This window comes from Phocoena sinus, chromosome 2 (genome assembly GCF_008692025.1).
Source record: "Phocoena sinus isolate mPhoSin1 chromosome 2, mPhoSin1.pri, whole genome shotgun sequence".
NCBI classification, from domain to species: domain Eukaryota; kingdom Metazoa; phylum Chordata; class Mammalia; order Artiodactyla; family Phocoenidae; genus Phocoena; species Phocoena sinus.
Window position 1 is genome coordinate 178079220 of NC_045764.1, and position 24315 is coordinate 178103534.

The window sequence follows — 24315 nt, forward strand, 5'->3', positions numbered from 1 at the left end:
TGGGCCGGCCCTCACGAGCCGGTGCGGGTAGTGGCCGAGCGGCGCACCAGGGAGGCGGGGGCTCTGCCCACCTGTTGGGGGCCGACCGTGTAGCCTGTTGGGCCCTGGCAGAGGAACTGTGGAAGGCTCTGAAGTCGCAGAGCATCCTTCCGGGCCAGTGACCTGGCGGGAGCCCCCGACCCCGGAGCAGAGCTGGAGCACATGGTCTGGGGGGGGGCGGTGCTGGCTGCCCTCCTGGGAGCGGGAGTTTGGGGGCCGCAGGGGTGTGGAGTGCCCACCGGGGCAGGCAGGGCTGGCTCGGGTGCTGGGGTGGGGAGTGGGTCCCCTCTGGGGTGGGGAGCCCCATGCGTGGGAGCCCAGGGGCGGCTGAGAGCTACCCCTTGGGCCGGGCGTGTGCTTGGCGGCTTCCCCTAGCAGGGTTCCCTCTCCGGGTCCTCAGCAGCCTGTGGTCACCCCGAGCATGCTTTTCTAAGACACCCCCAAACTTTCTGCTGCGTCCTGTTTCCCCAGCCCAGCAGGGAGGTGCTTTGCCAGGGTGCAGAAGGGGCAGGTAGCCCCCCAGTTAGGGGGTCGCTTAGCTGGCTGAGGCCCTGGGGGGCTGGCTTCCTGGGCTGCCGTGGGTTTTCCATGGGGTTCTGAGCTGGTCCTTCACAGGGAGGTGAGGTGCCCACCCTCTCTGAGCCCGAGATGCTCACTTGCCCACCTTTGGTGGAGTGTGTCAGGGCTGAGGACGGCGCTGGCCTCGCTTACCAAGTGTCCTCTGTCCTCAGTCTGTGCTCTCTCTGGCCAGGTGACCCCGAGTGTCAGGCCAGCCTTGTCACCTTGGGCGTGCACCCCCATCTGTGCAGGGGGTCAGTGCAGTACCTGCCCGGCCGGCAGGCCCTCCCTTGCTCTCTCTGGCTCAGAGGTGGTCATGGGAATGGGGGCCTGTACCCCGTGTAGCTCAGGCCCCTGGCGGACGCCTGTGGGGAGCAGGCTGCAGTGTAGGGGCCCTTCTGGGAGGGGCCTGTTCATTTCCTGGCCTCGCCACTCCAAGCAGGAGCCGGCCGTCTGTGGGTGGAGGCGGGAGGGTCACCCCCCAGGACTGAGCCGGCTTCTCTGCCCCGGTAGCTTCGGCCTCTGCCTCACCCCAGCTGCGCAGCCCAGGACTCCTGCCTCCCTTGCAGCTGCCCGTTCAGTGCTCCCCGAACCTGTGCCCTCTTGGGCCACCTTTCCGCAGTGCAGACCCCTCCTGGCCTCCTGCGCAGCCTGAGGCCCCTCTGGTCTGCCCACCCTCCAGCTCGCCTGGTGCCCCCTTGGGTTTAGCCAGCCGGAAGCCCCTCGGCAGGTGTGGTCTTACCTCCCATCCCAGGCGCTGGCCCTGCGGTCACGTCGGCACGCTGAATAAACGAAGCAGTGTCCGCAGGACGGAGGCGCCCAGCTCCTGGTTGGAGGAGGCACGGAGGCTGCAGGAGGAGGTGGCGGCGGCCGGGGCTGGAGGCCCTCAGCTGGCCCCTGCGGCACTTCCACCCGCTGCCAGGCACTTCTGCCAGCCCCTGCCTCGGTGGGTGGGACCTCCACCGTGCCTGCCTGTGGGGACTGGTTCCAAGGGGAGCTGTCCCTGCCCCATCCAGGCCGTGGATGCCCCGATCCCACTTGTGTCCACTCCTTGACATACGGGCTTTAAGCCACCTATCTGGCTGCGAAGTCAGCAGGGGCCTGGCCACCCTCAGACCTTCCCGTGCCTCAGTTTCCCCACGGTGTTGGCCAGGATCTCTGTGTCCTGCGGTGCCTCCAGGGGAGCGGTCTGCGTGTCCCCCTGAGGGTGTCCTGGAGGCCCTCCCAGGGCCTGCGTTGCAGGACCGCTTCCACTTGGACTCCCTCTTGGTCCCTGCAGTTCCGTCCCCAGTTTCTGTATGGAATCCCAAGGCGCTGCCCCATGGGTCTGCAAGGCCAGTGGTTCCGGTGGGCGGGGTGTTGGCAGGTTGGCACCCTGTCCTGAGGTGCTGCTTGCTCGGGGTTGGGGGGTGGTGTCTGGATTTCTCAGGGCCCAGACAGAGGAAGGTACGCCCCTCTCTTGCTGGGGTTTGGCCCTGCCTGGGCAGCCTGCTCTGGCCTGGGGGGCACTGCAGGAGCAGAGTCTGGGAAAGCTCCCCCTCCCCGCTGCCCCTGTTGTCTCCACTCAGGACGCTCTACCTTTTCCAAAGGTGCCAGACTCAGCCAGGAAAGTACAGGACGCCCGTTCAGTTTGGATTTCAGATAAACAGTTTCTTAGCGTAAGTTTGTACCAAATATCGCATGGGAGGGACATGCACTAGAAAGTAGTTAGCAGAGTCCAGCGTTCTCTGGGTGGCCTGCATTCTACCTGGCAGGCCGTCCCGAGGCCCTGCCAGGATGTCTGGGCGGGGCGAAGGCATGGCTGCAGCTCTGTGCCAGCTGACCGGCTGGGCGGAGTGGGTCAGCCTGGGAGGGGACAGGGCCTGGTTCTTCCCCGGGAAGTGACCCAGCCTGGGCAGAGAGTTGCTTTCGGCGGCGACAGCAAATGTGGTGGAGGAGGCCTGGACGCGGGTGGCGGGGTCAGGGTCCACGAACCCTCTTCCTCTGGGGTCTGCGCTCTGCGTGGGGAGTGGGGGCACCTGGCCAGTCTTCTGGAACCAGCCGTGGACTGAGGGCACCACGGGCACCTCTTTTTGTCTCTGTGCAGAGATGTGCTGTCATGTTTCAGGACAGAAAGCAAAAACCAACAGCTAGGAGCCACCGATACCACGGTCACTGGGGTGGTGGGTATGTTTTTAATGGGCGGGCTGCAGCCATCTCCCCTCAGGTCTCGTCTCTTTTTTTTCTTCTATCATTGTAAGAAATTAACCCCCATTCTTTTAAAAATATATTTTGATTTTTAAAAATATATTTTGATTTTTAAAAATATATTTTGAAAATGTGATAGGAACACCCTAGTCCTCCGGGCAGCTTGACAGTGTCTCCATTGCCCCTGCTGGTTTTGCCTTTGTCATCTGTATCCTGTCCTGTTGTCAGAAATGCTTCTTTGTTTGTTTAATTTTAACTTTTGACTAGGTAAGACACCCACACGCGGGAGAATGCCAGACTTGTGCGGGGCCAGCAGGGACGTTCCCACGTGGCAGGGCGGGCACCCCTGCAGTGTGCAGTGGCCTTCCCAGGACGTGTGGACGTGGGTGCTGGCATGCGGGGCCCGAAGGGTGGCTTGGGTGAGGTCGGCACAGGGGCCCCTCCTCCCAGCTGTCTCCCGCTGAAGTTCGGGGCGGGGTGAGGGTGGTGGGGTGCCCTGAGGCCCCCCCATGACCCCCAGCCTGCCTTCTCCCAAGAGTTTGATGTTCTACACGATGTCCTGTCCTCCTGCCTTCCGTCTCTCTGTCCGCCCTGCACCCCTGTCCGTCTGTCTTCAGGGAGCAGGGGGCCCGTGTCCTATAGCAGCGGGCACAGCCTTCCAGGGGCTCTGGGGTCCCCTGTGTGGACGGACGAGGGTGCTGGTGCCGTCTCCACAGCCGGGGGGGGGGTCCAGGCTGACGTCGGGGTGAGGTTCCTGGGGAGGGCCTGGCGGGCGGGGCTTCCAGGGGTGGCCTCGGGGATGCTGCCCGTCGTCTTGCGCTGGCCATGCCCCTGCAGCCTCCCCGCTCCCGGTCAGTGGGACGCAGGTTGGAGCTGTACCTTCTCGTGGGACGCCTGCTCTCCCGGCCCTGCAGCGCCCTGATCCTCTCCTGGCTGCGATTCTTGGGCTGCCTGAGGAGATGACCCTTCTGAGCAGCTGGTCTGCTCCATCTCCCCTACTTCAAACTGCTTAGTGGTTCCTGCGGTGGGGGGTCAACTCCCAGCATCTTCGGGGCCCCACGATCCGGCCCCGCCCTTGGGTGGCTCCCCATCGCCCCCCGACTGGGTCCTGGCCCTCTTGTCGCTGTGCGGGGGTCCCAGCTGGGCACGGGCCCCTGAGATGGAGGCCCAGGTTCCTCTGGGTGACGCGTGTGACGGTGGTGACCGGAGGTGGGGACTGCTTGCCTCGGGAGCGAGGGGCGTGGCTGCGGCACGCCCAGAGGGACCCCGCTCTCGGCACCCCTGGAGGGCAGGCCCGCCACTTCCCTGCCCTCTGCAAGGCAGGGGTCCAGGCGGCCACACTGGCTCCCCGAGGGTCCGTCTGTGGGCGTCGGGGAGAGTGGGCTCCTCGGGCTGCCCGGGCGGGGCTCCCCTGGGGGTCGCAGGAGGTCGCCTCTCAGAGGCGACCGCACCCCGTGGGAGGGGACTGGGTTCAGCTCAGGGCCGCGGGGGGACGTGCTCCAGTGAACTCAGCCGTGGGCACCGGCCGGGCTCTCCCTGGCGTATGGGTGAGGACGGCTCTGTCCCTCCGTCTGTAGAGATGTGCGGGACACCTGCTGTGCTCAGGCCTGGGACCTGGCCTCTGGCGCCCGCGTGACTGGCCGTCAGCCTCCACCCTGTGCTCCAGCCCCTGGAGGGAGGCCGGGCCCCATGGTCATCGGCCACTTGCCCCTCCAATCAGGGTCCGGCCTCCGTCCAGTGGGGTGTGTACGCCGGAGGCCTGGCTGGGGAGCTGGAGCCGCTGGGGCGAGGACAGAGGAGCGGAGGGGGCCTGCGTGCAGGCGTCCTGGCTCTGGGCTTGGGGGTGCCCAGGTGTAGCAGGTGAAAGCGGACATGGTCCCGCAGGGTCAGGAGTCTGGCTTCCTTCGGCGCCCTGCCGTTCCCGCCGCGGGGTCCCCAGCCCCAGGGGACCTGGTGGGAGGCGGTTCTGGAGGGATGCTGACAGGGGTCTGGCGCCCCTCCTGGGGTGTGCGCCCATGTTCTTGTGGGGCCTCTGTCCCCGCTGGCTCCCCTCGCGCGGCCTCCTGGCTGTGACCAGCCCGCCCACTTGCTCAGCGGACACATCCTGTCCAGCCCCATCACTCCTCACGGATTGTCTCTGCGAATCCGCCATCTCCCTAAGGTTGATGTGTAACGAGTGGAGCCACGAGGGATGGGTCCCCCGGCCTGTTTAGGACCATGCCACTTGAGTTTTTGAGCTTTTAGTTGGAGATTTCGGTGTTTCAAGTGCCCCTCAGCATAGCCATGAAGTGCGTCCGGTATCCCTAAGCGCAGGGAGGCTACGGGCCCAGCACTCATGAATGGATGATGTGATACGTACCGGATACGGTGTCTTTAAATGGATACTCACGGAGGACAGGTTATGTGTCGATCTGCTGGTGAAAAGGTGGCGCGAGGCTGGCGGGACCCTGACGCTGGGCTCCCCGTGGGGCGATGGCTCAGTTCAGGATGATTCTGTGTTAGTGGTGACATTGGGGTACATCATTACTGAGACAAATGGGAACGGCCTGTGTGTATTTTTTACATTTAAATTTGGGTCTACTGAAGTACACTTTTCAGCGCCCTTTTACGTGTGCGGTTCTTTGAGCTGGGCAGACGCTTCCTCGTGTGTCGTCCTAAACAGGCCAGGAGGGGGAGGTGAGCGGTTAGACTGCTTCCGCGACCCGAGTGTCCCTCTTGCCTTCCGTAGTCAGCCCGCCTGCCCCACGCCGGCTCTGGCAGCCCTGAGCTGTCCTTGCCTTCCGTAGTCAGCCCGCCTGCCCCACGCCGGCTCTGGCAGCCCTGAGCTTCATGGGCTGCAGCGCGTTCAGGACTTGTCCTCGTGTCGGTGGCTCATCCGCTGCTTGCTGGATAGGTTTCATCGAATGGACGTACCGAGGCGTATTCAGCAGTGAAGGGACATTGGGGCCGGCTCGGTCCCTCAGGCTGCTGTAACGAGGCGTGAGCCGCTGGGGGCCGGTCAACAACAGATGCCAACTTCTTGCAGTTCTGAAGGCTGCGGGCCCCAGGTCAAGGCTCCAGCAGCCTCGATGTCTGGGGAGCTCCGTGGGGTCTCCTGTAAGGGCACTAATCCCACTCCGGGCCCCACCTAAGCACCTCCCAAAGGCCCTGCCTCCAGATACCATGGCTTTGGGGTTAGGATTTCAGTGTGACTTTTGGAAGGACCTGATGTTCAGATCACAGCTGGGCCATTGCCAGGTTTTTTTCTTACATATAATTTTTTATTTATTTTATTTATTTTTGACCGCGTTGGGTCTTGGTTGCTGCGCGTGGGCTTTCTTTAGTTGCGGCACACGGGCTTCTCATTGCCGTGGCTTCTCTCGTTGCGGAGCATGGACTCTAGGCACGTGGGCTTCGGTAGTTGTGGCTCCCGGGCTCTGGAGCACAGGCTCAGTAGTTGTGGTGCATACGGGCTTAGTTGCTCCGTGGCATGTGGGATCTTCCCGGACCAGGGCTCGAACCCGTGTCCCCTGCATTGGCAGGCGGATTCTTAACCGCTGTGCCACCAGGGAAGCCCCTATTTCCAGTTTTGGTGGTTGAGTGAAGCCGACCGTGAGCACCTGTGCTCAGCTTGGAGTGTGAACGTTTGTTCTTATGGGTGTTTCTCGCGGGTGAAAGTGCCCAGGGGTGGGGTCGCCTGGCGGAGCCGCCTGTCCGCAGTGCAGCCTCCTTACTTTCCAAGGCGGCGGCATTATTTTCCTGTGCTCCCGGCAGCGATGCTGAGGGCCCTGGGTCCTCTGCACAGGAGTCTGACTGGCACACACGGCATCCCACTAGAGTTTTTTTTGTTTTTTGTTTTTTTTTAATTTTTATTTTTTTAACATCTTTATTGGGGTATAATTGCTTTACAGTGGTGTGTTAGTTTCTGCTTTATAACAAAGTGAATGAGTTATACATATACATATGTTCCCATATGTCTTCCCTCTTGCGTCTCCCTCCCTCCCACCTCACTAGAGTTTTGATTCACGTTTCCCTAAGCATCCGTGCTGCTGGCCCCCTTTCTGCCTGTTTATTTGCCGTTCCTGTGCCTTTGCTCAGGCGTCTGGACAAATCCTTTGCCCGGTTTTTAAAATTGGAAAGAAGCTTACTGTTGAGTTGTGAGAGTTTCTTTTGTATTCTGGATTTCAGTTCTTTACGAGATATGTATTTTGCAAATTTTCTCTTTTACAAGAGAGAAGTGTATGAAGTCTGCCTACCCCAAGGTCACAAAGATTTTATCCTGTTTTCTTGTAGAATTTTTATAGTTCCAGGTTTTACTTGCAAGTGTAGGACCCATTTTGAGTTCATTGTTTCGTGTGTGGTAGAGGTGATGGTTCTCGGGTCCTTCCCCTTTTGCGTGTGGACGTCCAGTTGTCCATCTCCACCTGTTAACCTCTTGACCGCCGCCCCCACCTGTAGGCACCTTGGTCCAACCCGTTTGCCGTGGTGCCCTTTGTTCCTCCTCTCTTTTCCATTGATGCGGCCATGCCTGTGCCAGTCCACGCCGTCTGGATTACTGTAACTTCACGGCAAATCTGGATCAGGCGGGAATCCTCCGACTTTTGTCCTTTTTCTTTTTCTTTTTGGTCGTGCCATGCAGCTTGTGGGATCTTAGTTCCCTGGCCAGGGGCTGAACCGGGCCCTCAGCAGTGAGCGTGCAGGGCCCTAACCACTGGACCGCCGGGAATCCCCTGACTGTCCTTTTTCCACATTGCGTAGCCTATTCTGGCGTCTCGGATTTCCCACGTAAAGTGTAGGATCGGCTTATTGGTTTCTACAGAAAAAAAACTGTGGAGTCTCGATTGGGATCACATTGAAAGTATGGTTGAGATCAGTTTGGGGGAGAATTGGCATCTTCACCAGGATTGAGTCCTCTGCTACAGGGACTGGCAGGCTGCGGCCCACTGCCTGTTCTCGTGTGACTCATGAGCTAAGAATGGTTCCTACATTTTTAAACGGTTGAGGAAAAAAAAATCAAAAGAAGAATACTTTAGGACACATGAAAATTCCATGAAATTCAAATCTCAGTGCCCATAAATAAAGTCGTGTTGGAACGAGCCGTGCTTGTGCGTTTGCGTTTGTCCTCACTGCTCTGGGGCCTCAGTACGGTCGAGCGGTGGTGAGGTCACCTCACTTGCTCACCTGCCCACCTGCGGTGCCATCATTGCGAATCACACCTACGTGTCGTAACTCACCGGCTCGGAGCCCTGTCTGCATCCCCGTCCCCGCCGAGCGAGCAGGGCACCCGGGCTTGGGAGGTGGTGGCTGGAGGGGCATGAGCGCTGTGCCGAAGGGACGCAGTGTGTGTGGGTGCGGCCGCAGGGCTCTTTCACGGAAGTTCGCGAACCGGACAAGAGCCTCCAACAGGGTCTGCTTATCGGCCGGGCAGGCGAAGCCGGTTACTGGTGGTGACGTCATTCAGTCGTGTCGGGCAGCTGGCCGAGGAGCAGCCTTTGGGAGGCTGGTTGCCCAGGTTGAGGGGCTGGGAGTGGGCACGGGGTGCGCGGGATGGGCTCCCCACGAGGAGACCGGCCTCTGTGAAGAGTCCGCCTGGACCAGGCACAGCCGAGATGTTCAAAGACATGGGGAAAATGCCAGCCTCGTGCCGACTGAAGGGGGCTCTACTAGGATGCTGTGTCTGCCCGGCTGGGCTCAGGGAGCCGGGGGGACGTCGTTTCCGGTGCGGCCGCCAGGGCGTTGCGGGATAGGTCAGCCTGGATCGGAGCCCTCCCAGCACAGCAGCGTCCAGTCTGTGAGGCCTGATGGCGCGGAGAGGCGCGGGGCTGGCATCCCGCTCGTTGCACTGGGTCATCCATCCTCTCCTGTCCTTGGACATCGGGCTTCCTGGTGCTCAGCCTTTGGACTCAGGCTGATGCTCGCCACTGGCTCCGGTCCCCAACTTGCAGACGGCAGATCATCTGACCTCTCATCCTCCAGACCCACGTGAGCTGACTCGTAGGACGAACCGCCACGTGTGCGAACAGAATTTGGTGTACGGGGCAGAACGGCTTGGCTGGACGCCTGGACAAAGCTTGTTAACACGTCAGGTGCCTGGAGCCCACTGTCCGTCGGGCTGCTTGTCAGCAGGCGTTTGTGCAAAATGTTGAGTCTCATGCTTCATCCAACCTGTTGTGTCAACGGTGAGCTGCACTTGACCTCGAGGAGTTAGCCGTCATCAGTTCTGTGAATTTTTATCAGAAGTGGAAGCTGAGGACTTCCCTGGTGGTGCAGTGGTTAAGAATCCGCCTGCCAGTGCAGGGGACACCGGTTTGACCCCTGGTCCAGGAAGATCCCACATGCTGCGGAGCAGCTACGCCCATGCACTGTAACTACTGAGCTCGCGTGCTGCAACTACTGAAGCCCGCACGCCTAGACCTAGGCTGTGCTACACAATAAGAGAAGCCGCTGCTCGCCGCAACTAGAGAAAGCCTGTGCGCAGCAGTGAAGACCCAACACAGCCAAAATAAAAGGTGGAAGCTGAATATCTTGACTTGCCCTACCATTGCAGCAGCTTGAGGGCGTAGCAGTGGTTAAATTTTACTGTGATTTCTTAAACTTGGGGCAGAAATTAGAATTTTTCAGAATGAGAAGAACACTCAACCACGAGTATCAAACACTGAGTGCCTTTGGAAATTCGTTTTTGCTGCATACTTGATAATGGTCCTTTATGAATTCATCTGAAAATTGCATGAAATGGCACTTCCTGCAAACTTACACTGTGGTACATACATCTTGGTGATGACTGATGTTGTTTGAATCCCAAACTGCTTTATACGGTTTCTTACCGTCAGATGTTAAAACGAGAAATGGGATCTCCATTCCGACCCAGATTTGCATCGGGCATGTTTTCTGCGTTCAGACCACAGTCCCCGCAGTGTGTTCTGGGCCGCGGTGCGCGTGCGAAGGAGGTTTCTGTGTTTCAGAAGCCACGTTGCTGCCTTGAGGAGCTGCCCCACCATCTGTACTGTGTCACCTGCTGCAGTTCTGGGTCAGCAAAGCCGTCACACTCATGGCTGAGTTTAGTACAACAAAAGGATATACACCAGAATCAGCAGAGGTAAAAAGGTCAAGGCTTCCAGCTGGCCTCTCCCAGGGCCACAGGTGGTGAGACCACACGCAGCTCGGTGTCCAGGCTGTTTATCCAGGTCGGTCACGTAGCCATGACTGACCGTCAGCGTGGCTGGCCTTAGCATCCAGCCCTCCGCAGGTCAGGTTGATCTCTGGCCCACCACAGATCACACTGTTGGCGTGGTCTGTGTAGCCCGTGCCCCCAGGTGGGCAAAGGCTCCCATCAGGCAGGACCCTCCAGGGGCTTTGGGGCAACCTCCCAGGAGCAGGTCAGGGGCCACACCTTCCTTTGGACGTGCAGGGTGTGGATGACCCAGGCCTGCTGGGTTCACCCTTCACTGCACAAATGCTGAAAGGGAAAGGTCGAGAGAAATCTCAGAGAGTCCAGTATGAGTGTGCTCAATTAAAATTTCATGCTTGCAGATGGATATCGTTTGGGTGCTTTTTATGCAGAAAGACATAGAGGCCGCGTCACAGGTCAGCATTAACAGGGACGTTGCGATGGGTTTTCGTGATCCAGAACGTGAACTTGAGCCCCGATGAAGCAAATTGTCCTCCCCCAAAGCAGAATTCCTTAGTAGACCAGGATTATCACAAAAAAGTATACTCAATTATTATTGTTTGGATTTTAATTTCATTGGCAGAATGTTTGTGGAAATGTATTACGTTAATACCCAAGCGATATCTTTGGTTTAGCCTCTTGTTGTGCGAAGCCTGAAGTATTTACGCTCTGGCCCTGTACTGAAAAAGGTTGACGGTCTGTGTTTTGATCCATGATGTCTATGTTGCGATTTATTTAGATTTTGTTGGTTTTTCTCAGTAGTGTTTTGTAGTTTTCAGCATACAGATCTTGGCACAGAGCTTTTGATCTTTAGAGATCTGTAGCTTGTTAAGTTAGTACTTCAGTACTTGTGTGAGCTATTGTAAATGGAACTTTTAATACACTATTTTTGTATCCTGTGAGCTTGCTAAACCCGCACTCGTTTGTTTTTCTTTTTTAAGTGCAAGCAGGTTTATGGAGAGGGCAACACGTGCCATAGGCAGAATGCAGTCCATCTCAAGGCAAGAGCGGCCCCTCATTCATTAGTTTTAATAGCTTTTTGTAAACTCTGGGAATTTCTCTGTGGACAGTCATGTCCTCTGCATCTAGAGAGTTTTCTCTCTTCCTTTCCAGTCTGTACGCCTTTCATGTGTTCATTTGTTCTCCTCGTGGCACCGACCAGGACCTGTGGGTGAGCAGCAGTGCAGGGGATCGACTCCCGTGCCCTCTTCCGGCTTTAGGGGAGGGCACCGTGTTTTCATCAGTAAACGGGACTTCACTGTAGGTTTTTGGTAAACGCCTGCTAGCAGGCGAGGATGTTCCCTTAAATTCCTAGTTTGCATCAGAGGTTTTTTGTTTTTTAACAAATTTATTTATTTATTTTTGGCTGCGTTGGGTCTTCATTGCGGTGCGTGGGCTTCTCATTGCGGTGGATTCTCTTGCAGAGCACGGGCTCTAGGTGCGTGGGCTTCAGTAGTTGTGGTGCATGGGCTCTCGAGCGCAGGCTCCGTAGCTGTGGCTCGCGGGCTCTCGAGCGCAGCCTCAGTAGTTGTGGCTCACGGGCTTAGTTGCTCCGCGGCATGTGGGATCTTCCCAGACCAGGGCACGAACCCGTGTCCCCTGCGTTGGCAGGCGGGTTCTCAACCACTGCGCCACCAGGGAAGCCCCTGTGTCAGAGTTTTTATCAGGCATTGTGTAGGTTTCGTCAGCTCTTCTGCATCTGTTGAGATGGTTTTTCTGCTTCATTCCACTGCTGTGATTTCGACTTGTCCCCAGGTGTGACTCCCAGTGGTCAAGGGGCGTTGTCCCCTTGCTGGGCGGCCAGCTTCCATGTGCAGAGGTCGTGCTGAGAAGCTGTGCTCCGAGTTGGTGAGGGGCACTGCTCTGTGGTCTCTCGCGGTGTCCGGCCTCCTGAGCCACCGGGGGCTCCCTGCTCTAGTGCTTTCTGGGAGAGTTCGTGTGGACTGTGTTCAGCCTCCCTTCCGTGTTCGGTGCGATTCACCAGCGATGCTGTCTGGGCCGGGGAGGGGCTGGGGCTTCTCCCCTCCCTTCATTCTCCCTTTGGAAGGCGGTTGCCTCTGCGCTCCGTCCTCTTCGCGGGTGCAGGGGAGGCTCGCGTCTCCTCCCGCTGCTGCTGCCTCTCCCCCTCCTGCCTCTTTCTTTGTTCCCCACCTACCAAAGCACGAGTTACAGGCTGTGAAGCCCAGTCCTCAGAAGCTCAGGGCAGCTGCCGGCAGGTGTGTAAGTGCCGCCCGGGCACAAGACGCCCAGTCCCCCGAGCCCCCCGCCGCCCCGTGTCCAGGGCACCTTTCCTGGCGCTGCCGGGACTCTGTCGCTGGACGCAGACCTGCTGTCTGCCTGTCTGCCACCCCCTACCCTCCCAGGGGAGCGTTTGGGTGGTTTCCAGTTCCTGACACGCAGGAGTAATTATTTCAGGTTTAATTTGCTCTTTATCTAGTTTCTTAGAATGAAAGCTTGGATGATTGATTTGAGACCTTTTTATAAAAACTGCTTAGTTGAGATAAAATCTACGTGTGATAAAACCCACTCATCTGGAGTGTACGGTCCAGTGAGGTGCAGTGTGGCCGCAGTCGCCCTGAAACAAGCTCGTGCCGGCCAGCCCCTCCCGCAGGCCTCTCTTTGTCCAGCCAGCCTCCGGGCACATCCCTCCTGTGATCCCTCTGGGGTCTTCACCTCCGTCCGGGGGCACCTGGGCCGTGTCCACGTGCAGGCCTCAGCGGACTCCAGCCAGGACAGCCTCTCGATCAGCCGTCCCCTGCGGGGCTGGTCTCGCGGCTGTCCTGGGCTTTCCCGGGTGGACCCCGGGGCCCCCCTGAGCCAGAGCCCCGCTCGCCCTTGGGGGTGTTGGGGAAATGGAGAGCACGTGTGGTTTTTCTGTGAGGGGAGCCTGTGCTGGCTTGAGGTCTGGGGGACCCGGCAGGGCGGCAGCACCCTCGGGACCCTGCTCCCCTGGGCCCCCGACCTCGTGCCGCCCTGGCGAGCTCCGTTTCTCCTCCACCGGCAAGCCCCGGCCTCCGTTCAGCTCTTTTGTCTTTGGAGGAGAGGTGGTGGGACGCCGGGGGATGTGCATGGGGGGGGGTGACCGGGGCCTGGCAGCCTCCGTGCCGACGTGGTCTCTGGGGCCGGCCGTAGCAGTGCCTGTGACCGTCCTTCCCGCCCTGGCGGTACCGCTCTTGGGGCCCCCTCCGGGCCGGCTGCAGCCCCCCGTGGCCCCCCACCACCCCCGCCTGAGCCTGGCCCCCGCCTGCCACCGCAGATGCAGCCAGGCCGCGGGCGAGTGGGGGGCCGGCTCCCAGGCTGGCGGACTCGCGAGGCTGATGCGCTCTCGCCCGTTTGCAGACTACGTCTACTTCGAGAACTCCTCCAGCAACCCGTACCTGATCCGGAGGATCGAGGAGCTCAACAAGGTAGCGTGTGGCCCCGTCCCTGCTGGGGGGCGGGGGTGCCCCTCCCCGGAGAGCCCATCCCTGAGGGTCCCTGGTAGGGTGTTAGGAGAGGGTCTGGGTTGGATGGTTCCAGCTGAGGAGTGAAGGAAGCCGCCTGGGCGCCCACAGCCCAAAGGTCCCCTGCCCGTCTCCCTCCTCTCTCGCCCCACGTCTGCCGAGCGTCCTGGGCAGGCGCTTATGAGTGGATTAGGGGGTGGGGCCCCCGGAGCCCTCCTGGGCCTGGTGGGGCATGGTGGGTGTGGGCTCACAGGTTCAGAATGGCCTCTTTGGTCAGAGGAGTGGGTGCTGTCCCGTGCAGACCCCCAAGCCCGGTGGGGGAAGCCCCCCCAACGTCTCCTGCCGCCCTCCTTAGTTGGAGGCGTTGGCGGGGGCACTGGGGGAGAGGGCATCGGTGTGACCCTCCTCCGAGGCCACGGCTGCGGCCACGGCGGTGCCCGGTCAGCAGGGCCCTTAGCTCTGCCCCTTCTCTCTCCCCTGGTTCCTGCAGAAGGGCGGCTGTGGAGCCCCGCCCTGGAGCAGCCCCCGTCCCGGAAGCACTGCTGTCACTCGTGTTGGCTAGGGGCCACCTTGTACCTCCGTGTGGCCAGCAGGGGAGGGTCTGCTTTCCTGGACCTCAGGCCTTGGGGCAGTGCAGCCGATTCTCAGGACCAGGTGGGGTGGGGCGGGAAGGTCAGGGTGCCGGTCTCCCAAGGATCAGACTAGCCGTGGCGGCACCCCGACCCTAAGGCCGTGCCTGCTGGGACCAGGAGATGGGCGGCATGCCCGTGCCCCGAAGCCTCAGCCCCGGCCTGGGCGTATCAATGACCGGGGCTGGGGGCGGTGGCCGGATGTCCCGTGAGGCCACCACACTGCTGGAACCGGTACGCTGGCGGGCGCCTCCCCCAAGCCCTGCTTACCGCCCACTGGAGCCGTGGGGCGGGAGGGTGCACCCCGTGCCCGCTGCTGCGATGGGAGCAGGTGTCTGTCCCGCCCCACCCCTTGCGGATCACTGGAGGCGTGGCTGGGGGCCAGGCCTCTGCGTGGAGCCGTCCTGGTAGGCGGGGCCATGGCAGCCAGTGGTCGCAGGGTGGCCACGGTGCCCTCACTCTGGCCGCGACACGCCACGTGTGTGAGGGAGAGGCAGTGCCGCCCCGTGAGGGTGGACGCAAGTGTGGGCACCAGGAAGCTCTGCCTGGTGGGGTGGTGGAAAGGGGCGTGGGTCCAAAGCACTGGAGAGCACAGATGTCTGCTGTGGCCCTCAGGGTCCTCGGAGCCCTGCACCCCTGCTGGCCTCCCCTCCCACCCCACGGGGCATGGGGGCTCCGTCCCGGCTGGAGAGGTGGGCACAGCCCAGGCAATTGTAGTTCAGGCAGGGGCTGAAAACGGCGTCAGTTTGAGGGCTCTCCCCTGACGGCCCCAGGATGCTGGGCAGCCCCGTGTGCAGAAGGAAGTGGGGGGGGGGGTGCTCTCTGGGGGCAGATCTGAGCTGCTGGCGTCGCGTCCCAGCAAAACGCCTGCTCTCAGCCTGCGACCTGGACGGAGCAGGGAGGACGGCTTCCACCGTGAGATCCATCGAAAGAAACCGAGGAGAGAGCTGATGAGGGCGCAGAGGAAAACTGAGGCCAGACGAGCCAGGGGCATCCTCAGAGAGACGTGGCAGCTGCTGTGACTGGGGAGACTCAGGAGTGAGAAGAGGCTCCTGGAAGTCAGTAGCAGAAACTGGGACGAAAACACAGAAAACTCAGAAAAGTAGAGAGTCCTCCAACGGCCCAACGTCCAGTTAGTAGGAATCAGAGGAGACGAGGGCCCTGCAAGCAGAGGAGTGGCCTGAGAAAATGCCCCCACCCCAAGGTCCTCCAGAGCCACAGCCCCGTCCAGCCCCCAGGACAGCGGGCGCCCCGGTGGAGGGCACCCTGCGGGCCGCTGACCAGTCCCCATGCCACCCGCCCAGAGCAGCGGGGTCCTGGCGGGGCCCTGGAGCAGACCCTGGAGTGAGCACTGAGGGGTCAGGAGGAAGGGGCGCATGTAGACTGGGGCAGGGGGCTCGGGGTTGCTCTGCGCTTTGTCTCTTTTCTGTAAATGAAAACAAGTCTAAAATGAGTTTTCTTGGCAAAGCCCAGCTCTTTTGAGCCCCTTGGAGCCCCTCTACTGGGCCGTGCCCAACACCAGTTCCCCCAGCCCTCCCGGGACTCTGGGCTTTCATGAGCTTTCAAAGTAACTGTCGAGTTTTCTTCTTAGAACTTTGATTGGATATATATGGCATTTACGTTGTTTTCACGAAGAGTTAAATCTTTACACTGCTGGAGAAAAGTGCCGTTGTGAAAGCACAGGAAAAGTCTGGCGGGGGGGTGAGAACGGGGGTGTGTGGAGGGGGGCGCGGAGGGCAGACCTTCGGGACGGGTGTCGGGGAGGCGGCGTGGGGACCAGGCCCCGTGCGGGCCGGCTGGGTGCCAGCCAGGCAGGAGAGGCCCAGAGGGGACCAGAGGACGGGCTGAGGCCTCCCGGGAAGCCTCTGTCGTGGGATTAGAAGCCAGGTTTTAGGGAGGCAGGTTGGACCCTGGGGCGTGGGAGTCTCCGAAAAGTCCAGCAAAGGATGAAAGGCAGACGCTGCTGACCCCAGTGGGACATCTCCCCGCATCCCACGTTGTCCTCCAGCAGGGTCCTCCTGGGGGGCCAAGGACCCCACTCCGCCTGCTCCCGAGCCGTAGCCACCCCCAGCCTGTGGGAAGGCCCCCTGCCGTCCTGCCCTCGCTCCCGGGCCGCTGAGCCGGCCTCCGTGGAGACAGGAGACGGGCGAGGGTGCCCTGCAGTCGCCCCAGCTTTCCTCCCACAGGCCCTTTGGGACCCCAGCCCGGGGGGCGATGCAGGCAGGTGCAGGAGACATGTGGGGGGTGTGAGGGGCTAGGCAGCAGGGGTCCGGGCAGAGCACCGGAGGGAAGAGCGCTCTGGAGCCCTGGGTCTCCAGGGTCCGGCCCAAGCCAGGCTCGCAGAGCTGAGGTTGTACAGAACAAAGCACAACCCCAGGGGGTGCACGTTCTCGGGGGCCCCTGGGAGGGGCTGCACCTGGTGTGGATCCAGGAGGGGGCATTGCTGCGACTCCACAGGCCCGCTGGGGGGCAGCCTCCGTGGCTCAGAGACTCGGACAAAGCCCTGAAGACGCAAGGCCCAGGTGCTCCCGGAGGCCGGGACCGTGGCTGCCACGGGACGCTCTCGCGTGGTCCTTCTAGACTCTGTCCGGTTGCTTCTGTGGGCCTGACACGGTGCCAGATCGTCTCCGTCCTGTTGAAGGCCCCTCGTCGTTCCAAGCTCAGCGGACAGTCTCCAGGACCATTTCTACGAGGCGCTTTTTGGTCTGGGAATCCCATCTTGCAAAACTCTGGGCACCCTTGAGCACTGCAGATGTTTACGGGTCTGACACAGCCATGCTGACAAGCTGACAAGTCGTGCTTCTAAAAACCCAGTCTTCACATGCTGAAGACGGACGCGTCATCTTCAGGCCCTCTCACGCTCACTTGTTTTGATACTTGATCTCAGCTTTCCTGGAAGAATTCTTCATGCCCTTTCTATTCCTTCGTGGACTGGAGTGAGGATGGTTTTCATCAGCGTGCACTCTGCAGTTTTGTGATGAACCTGTAAAGCAGCGGAGTTGATAGCACGTTTAACTTACGCTCAGTGACGTGAAAAATTCCGAAGGCTTTTTCTTGGGAAAAATTCCTGGTCTAATGGAATTTAATAACTAAAAGGGAAGTACTTTTCATAAAGATAATTTTTGTTTAATGTTATAAATGCTGCTGTGCTAAACTCTACAAAGATGAGAATTGTGATAAAATCCTTGCATTATTATTAAAAATTTTGTAAACTCGTCAGTTAAAAAACAGGTTCTCGGTATGAGGTTACCGCCCCGCGGGCCTCACGGGGTCCTTGCTGCTGCTCGTTCTGTCCGCGTTCGTTGGACGCCTCGCAAGCCCGGGTGGTCCCGGGCAGCAGCTGCCGAGTGGAGGTCAGTCCTGGCCGCTGCCGCCCCATCCTGGGGCCGGGCCGACGCTTAGCCCCGCCGCACTGCCCTGCCTCTTGGAGGCGGGTCCAGGCCTCAGGGCCGCGCCTCTCGGGTGCTGCCCAGGTTTCTGCTTGTGGCGGGTGACGGAGGCCCGCAGTCGTTGTCCTTGATCACACCCCCTCTGGTGCCCGAAAGGAAGGGGCAGCTCCCGAGGCCAAGGCAGAGCTGGCCTTTCTGGTGGCCGGGGTCCACCTGGTGTCATCAGGCGGCTCGGGATAGGACAGGAGTGGGGGGTGCAGACTCGGTCTAGGTCTGGTGTGCGTCCCCTCCGTCAGTCAGGGCTGCCGCTGCCCTCCAGGGCCCTCCCTGGGGCACGGGCTCCGCATGACGAGCCCGTCCCTGGTCGCACCTGAGGCCCCGTCTGGGGAACACCCCTGCGGGGAGCCGCAGGCCCGCGGGGGCGTGCGTTCCTTAGACCCTGCCTTGCTGTTGCAGACGGCCAACGGGAACGTGGAGGCCAAGGTGGTGTGCTTCTACCGAAGGCGGGACATCTCCAGCACGCTCATCGCCCTGGCCGACAAGCACGCCAGTGAGTCTCCCAGCCCAGCCCTCCAGCCCCGCCACCTCAGCCTCCGGGCGGGTGTAGACTGAAGTCCATGCATGTCCCTGGGGCCTCCTTCCTTCTCTGAGAAGCGACCCTGGCCGTGCTTGTCCTAGGGTGTGGCTGCTCTCATCTACCTGAGGAGTTTAATTGGGGGACTTTGCAGATCCTTGGATGGACCACTCCTTGGATGGCACAGGGAGCGCTGGGCCCTGGGCTCCAGGCCTGTGGGGGGAGGGGCAGGGCCGCTGGCGCTCTTGTCCAGGACAGGCCTCTGCGCCACGCAGGGTGGACGCAGGCTGTGCGGCCGACCCTGAGGGAGCAGCTGGTTCTTTGCCGGCCTCGTCTGGCCTCACGGGAGGATGGGATCCCACCTTTGGGTTTTGGCCTCTGTCCGCAGCGTCCCTGTGGCACGCCAGTGGTGGGCCCTGAGGCTGTGCCCAGAGGGGACAGAGATGGGATGCAGTGCCTCTCAGCCTCGCACCCTAAAGCCTGTGCCCACCACCCCTGCACTCTGGCCTCCCGGTGCCGAGGAAAAGAGGAAAAGAGCCGGGGTCTTGGGGGTGCACAGCTGCGTGGCCCAGTGGAGTGGTCTGTGTGGTCGTTGGCCCTGCAGGTGTCAGCACGCGGGCTCCCGTTCATGCTGTCAGGACGCTGACGGGGGCCTTGGGGGTGGCCCTGGCGGTAGAGGATCTCCTCCCCGTGTCTGCTGCTCAGCCCAGAGCGACTGCAGCCCCTGCCCCTCGGCACACGGCGCGCTGTGTCCACGGGCCCAGGCTCCGCTGCTCTCAGGCCCCCGGGGGGAGCTTGGCCAGGTGTTAGGCCCTGAGACCCGTGGGAGGAGGGGGTCCTGCAGAAGTGTTGGAGCTGGCAGGGTGGGCAGAGGCCCTGCGGTGCCGGCGGGGCTTCTGCATGCAGGGAAAGCTCCTTGCCGGGGACTTAGAGCCAAGCTGCAGGGAACACGTGTCACGCGCACGGGGTGTGCTGCTCTGAGGAGGCCACCCGCTCCCACCAGCTCACCGCCTCTCAGTGCGGGGCCTCGGCTGTTTTCTCAGGAGCCTGTACTGGCTGCTCAGTCTCGCGGTGGTTTGTGCAGAAACCACGTTTCTCGGGGTTGACTCTCCTGGCGTGCACATCTGTGAGCTCGCTGCAGCTGGGGCGAGGCTGGCCGACCTCGCTGCCCAGGGCCTCGCCCAGTGTCAGGGCATGGGTGTAGGGACACTCTGGGGGCCCTTCTGGCAGGAGGGGTAGAGACCCAGGGGAGCCCACTGCACGGTCAGATTAGCTGCTCGAGTTTCTTCTGGGCCCGGGGGCCTGAGGGACAAGCTTCCGCCCTGCCCCTACCAGGACATCCAGCCCCTGGTGCCGCACAGATGCCCTGGGGCCACACAGGCCTCCCCGGAACGGTAGAGCCCTTGCTGGGGTCTCCAGGCCACATTCTGCTCCGCCACGGCCCTGTCTCGAGGTGTGTGGCCCCCTCCCACAGAGCTGTCCTCCTGAGACCAAGGCCTTGCCCGAGGGGACAGTGGGCACAGGTGACAGGTCCTCCCTGGAACCCCCCAGAACCAGCTGCAGGGGCTCGGGAGAGCCAGTAGGGTGTGTGAGCTGAGCTGGGGTAGGGTGGGAGCCCAGAGCCTAACTGGGCCTTGTGGGGAAGGCCCCCCAGCTCTGAGCCCAGGGCCCGGGCACCCTGGATCCCAGAGGGAGGGGCTTTTATGCCAGGGGCCATGTCTTGGGTTCCTAGAGGCCAAGTGCCACAGCCCACGCTCGTTTGAGGGTCCGCTGGGAACAGGGCCTGGGGGCTGTGGGGAGGCTCTCTCCTAGTCTCCCGGGGGCTGGAGGTTGGCCTGGCCCAAACCCTGGCCACCCCTGAGGCCTTAAGCGTGGCCCTGGGGTGTGCGTTCCTGGGTCCCTCCTCACCGTTGCTGATGGCAGGGAGCCCTGGTGGGCTGGGGGTCTCAGAGCCACTGTGAGCTAGTTTCAGGACAGGGAGGGGCGGTGCCTGCAGACCCGGAATGGATGCCCAAGGGCCTGTCGCGGGCAGGGGCCAGGGTGGCTGCCCCTGGCCCGGTCCCTAGCCATGCTGCGGGGCCAGCGGGGCCATCACCGGACAGGCGTGAGCAGGGTAAGGTGTGGGGGTGGTGGGCCGGCTTCCGGGTGCTGGTGACGTCCCCGGGAGTGGGCAGGGAGGTGCCGAGGCCAGGCTCCCATCGCCCACAGCCCGGGCAGACCGGCCCTGCCCCTCTTCCCCCAGCGCCCCCGCCCCTAGCCTTGACCTCCGTCTGAGCTGCCGCAACCAGGGTTTTTTTTTGGGGGGGGGGGCGTGTCCCCTGCCCAGGGGCACCAGGACTCCTTGCAGCCACCACAGGAGGGCAGCAGAGGGCCAGGGGCCTTATGGTGGCCCAGAGCCTGGGGGGGCTGGGCTCCACGCCCCTACCTTTGGGTCTTGGGGCAGAGGATGGGTTTCGCCATGCGTCTGGCTTCCCCCACCCCACTGTGCACGGGCACTCCAGCCCCAGGGCTGCATGTGCTAGGGTCCACATCCTGGAGACCTTCCACAGCCCCACCGCGTGCCAGTTTCGAGTTTCAGGCTTTCCCTGTGCCCATTGATGGCCCAGCCCTGGAGGTGTGGCCGAGGCCCCCCTGGTCACCATCCGCAGGCAGGAAGCACGCGCTGCTGACTGGCCTTGGGACATGTCCCCCACCCCCCCCCACGCTGTGGCTCGGCCGTGTCCCCCCCCACGCTGTGGCTCGGCCGTGTCCCCCCTCCCCCACACTGTGGCTCGGCCGTGTCCCCCGCCCCCCCCCCCCACGCTGTGGCTCGGCCGTGTCCCCCGCCCCCCCCCACGCTGTGGCTAGGCCGTGTCCCCCCCCCACGCTGTGGCTCGGCCGTGTCCCCCCTCCCCCACGCTGTGGCTCGGCCGTGTCCCCCGCCCCCCCCCCCCACGCTGTGGCTCGGCCGTGTCCCCTGCCCCGTCCTTGCTTCTCCCGACTTCGTAGGGGCAGGTGTGTTCTGTGTGCAGGTAGCGGGGCCTCACTGCCCAGGCTTGTCTGGGGCTCTGCTTGGAGAGCCTTGGGCAGCGTGGGCGTGGGGTTGGCAGGAGCTGAGGTCAGCTGGTAGGGATGTCCAGAGGCTCAGGTGTTCTCTGTCTTTGGCTGGGTGGTCCGCGGCCCCCTTGTCCATCCTGCTTCCTGGCCTCACAGCCCTCAGTCCAGGCCGGGCAGGGAGTGAGTGGCGCGGCACGCTGTCGCTGACCCGCCATCTGGGTGCTGTCTGTCTGTTACACAGCCCTATCGGTCTGCTATAAAACCGGATCGGGGGCCGACAACGGCGAGGAAGGTAAGAGCCGCCCCTGCGGGAAGGTCCTGAGGTCTGTGCACCGGGCTGCCCGCGTGCCCGTGCCTGTGCGCCCTGCTGCGAGGCAGGCCTGAGGGGTCCCTGGCGCAGGGAGGGCTGCGGGGCGTGGTGGGTCCTGCCCCCCGTCCTGGACGTGCAGCAGCTGCTGTCTCGCTTTCCCTTCTTTCTCTGACGTGCTGCTTCCCAGGCCAGCACAGGACATTGTCCTCCTTCCTGCTCAGATGCCCGGGGCTTCTGGGGTGCGCTGTGGGGACCTACACTGCCACTTGCCCCGGGTCCAGCGTGGGGAGGGGCCTGTGCAGCCAGCGGGTGGGCCTTTGTCCGGCCGCCTGAGCGTGTGTCTCCGGGACCAGCTCACAGGAGCTCTGTGTCCTTCAGGTGAAACAGAGGAGGAAATGGAGAACCCAGAAATGGCAGACCTGCCCGAGAAGCTCAAGCACCAGCTGAGGCATCGAGAGCTCTTCCTCTCCAGACAGCTGGAGTCACTGCCCGCCACCCACATCAGGTGCCCGGGGGCCGGGGGCGGGCACGAGGGAGTCCCGCCACCCACTTCAGGGGGCCGGGGGCAGGCACGAGGGAGTCCCGCCACCCACGTCAGGTGCCCGGGGGCTGGGCGCGGGCACGAGGGAGTCCCGCCACCCACGTCAGGTGCCCGGGGGCGGGGCGCGGCACGAGGGAGTCCGCCCAGCCCCCCTGACGCGCGCCCTTACCTTGTAGAGGGAAGTGCAGCGTCACTTTGCTCAACGAGACTGAGTCCCTCAAGTCCTACCTGGAACGGGAGGTGAGGCCCGACGCCGTGGGCTGGGGGCTGGGGGATGGGGGCAGAGGCGGATCCTGGCTCCGCTGATCTGGTCTGGGTGGGCATTGCTGCTCCCACCTCGCGCGGGGCTCGGGCCCTTCCCTGCCCGTGGCACCCTGAGGCCAGGCGCTGTCACGGCCCTTCCCGGTGTCCCGTGCAGTCCCCACTCCTCGCGTCTCCAGAGTGAGGGCCCAAAGTGGGCGCGACGGCTCCCGGGGGTCTGCTCTCCCCCCCACCCCTCACCCCCCAGGAGGGGCACGACTCATCCTGGAGGGGACGATGGGACCCGTGCTAGCCGCTGTGGTCGCTATCAGGCTTTCCCAGCGGGCGTGTGGCCCTACTGCAGTCCAGGCCACCGTCTCCAGTCTTCGCTGGGTTGACTCACGACTGTGTTGGCCAGGCAACCAGAGGGTTTCTGAGTTTAGGAAACCAAAACCGTCAGTGCTGCCAGGGTCTGGGGCCAGGGCACCGACCTCCTCATCCCAGACCAGGGTGGGAGGGGAGCCACGGCGGCCGGTGCCTGGGCCTTGCTGTGACACCCGAGCTGCTCGCCCTGAGCCCGCGGTGACACCCAGGGCGGGTGGTGCTTGTTGCGGGCTGTCCGTGCTGCCTGCCCAGCGCCCCTCCCCCGAGGCGGAACAACTGAAAACGTCCCCAGAGGGTGCACGCGTGAGTCCTGGGAGCAGCAAGAAGCGTGTTTGGGGACGATGGCAGGCCAGCGGGGTCAGGAGCGGCGCGGGCACGGGTGTTACCTAGTGGGACAGGTCCCGGCGTAAGGGAGCTCCTGGGGCCAGGCGAGGAGTGGTTGTGGGTCCGGGGTCCCCTCCCTGCGTGTCCGCACGCACTGCGGGCTCCCCTGGGACCTGCGTGCGGCCACCCCGCAGCTCCTAGCAGGAGTGTCATCGTCTGTGGGCGACGCTTGCTCTCAGCCACAGTCCCCTCTCCCCGAGGCAGGGCCTGGCTCTTCCTGGGGGCCCAGAGGGGCAAGGTGGGCGGGGGGCCGGACCGTGGACCGTGGCGACAGCAGTCCGGCGAGGGAGGGCAAGCCCGGTGCCGTGGCCTCGCCGAGGCCTGACTCCATCGGGTGTTGGAGCACCGCCAGGAGGACGCTGCCTGGAGTCGGCGCTGAAGAGCCCCCAGGGCAGCCCGGGCCCCAGGGAGCCGCCGCGTGCCTGCCCACGGGACAGAGCAGGGGCCGCGACCCCCAGGCGTGCGTCCACTGGGGGCTGTTGTCTGCAGTTTAGAAAGACCCCTGAGTGACAGCCACACAGAGGTGGTGACGCGGAGGGACGGCCGTGAGCAAAACGGCGTCTGTGAGCCACTTGGTGTCCGGCAGTGGCGAGCGCGTGGGCCCCGTTCGGGGACCTGTGTGTCTCCTGGGCGCACGCCTCGTGGCTTCTGCTTCTCTCACTCACCTGTCTAGGGGTGGGTGGCTCTTAGCCTGAGACGGCAGGCAGCCCACTGGGACGGCCTCCTCTCCCCGGGCAAGAATCGACTGACGGCGCCCAGGCCCGCCCCGTCCTGCTCGGGGCTCAGGGAGTCAGTCCTCGGGTGCGGGTGCAGCCGCAGCCTGCACGGACCCGCACCCGGAGGAGCCCTTGGCTCCGACGCAGGAGCTGTCCGCCGCCCGGGGAGCAGGGGCCGCGAGAAGCAACCACAAGGGACTAAGAAAGGCGGCACGGGGACACGGGGCCAGGTAGCAGTCCTGGCACGGGGTGCCGCGACCCTCGGTGTACACGGGGAGACCCCCGGGGAAGCCCAGGGTCGGCAGGCTGGTTTCTGCAGAGCAGCCCAAGCCAGCTAAACGCAGCTTCTGAGAAGCAGCTTCGGCACGTGGAGTGCCAGGCAGCGAAGGGCCAGGAAGGCCGGACTGTGCCAGTTCCAGCCGGAACAGCCTGGGCGCGGGCGTGCGGGGTGAAGACAGGCTCCGAGGCTGAGGGCCGCAGGCTGCTGCTCCGCTGACAGCTCTGGGCACCGAGTCCAGAACATTCTGTAACGTAACCCCCTTTGTGTACGTCTCCTGTGACAACTGCACGAAAACGGCACCATCTTCTCAAAGGACGTGCCCGGAATCTGTCACATTCGTTCCCAGATGCCTTAGGATTTTTGTTGCTGTTAAATGCTCTTATAAACTCAGTTTTCAAACTGTTGCTGCTGGTGGGCACGTGGCAGTTTGGGGAACTGGTCCTACAGCTGCCTCACCT

General features: G+C 62.4%; 1 protein-coding gene across 6 annotated transcripts in view; it reads left to right on the forward strand.

Annotated features, from left to right (window-relative positions):
• MTA1 (metastasis associated 1) overlaps positions 1–24315 on the forward strand; it is a 37646-nt gene that overhangs the window by 686 nt on the left and 12645 nt on the right. Inside the window, exons 1-7 of one of the 6 annotated variants that reach the window (XM_032621355.1) lie at positions 372–1543; positions 2187–2255; positions 13271–13338; positions 17849–17942; positions 21244–21294; positions 21691–21817; positions 22030–22093. In XM_032621355.1, coding sequence (XP_032477246.1) covers positions 21708–21817; positions 22030–22093 — 174 coding nt within the window. In that variant the 5' untranslated portion in view covers positions 372–1543; positions 2187–2255; positions 13271–13338; ... (1 more) ...; positions 21244–21294; positions 21691–21707. Of the gene's footprint in view, positions 1–371; positions 1544–2186; positions 2256–11468; positions 13339–17848; positions 17943–21243; positions 21295–21690; positions 21818–22029; positions 22094–24315 lie in introns of those variants that run through there. The other 5 variants (XM_032621354.1, XM_032621353.1, XM_032621356.1 and 2 more) reach the window with 5 other exon arrangements.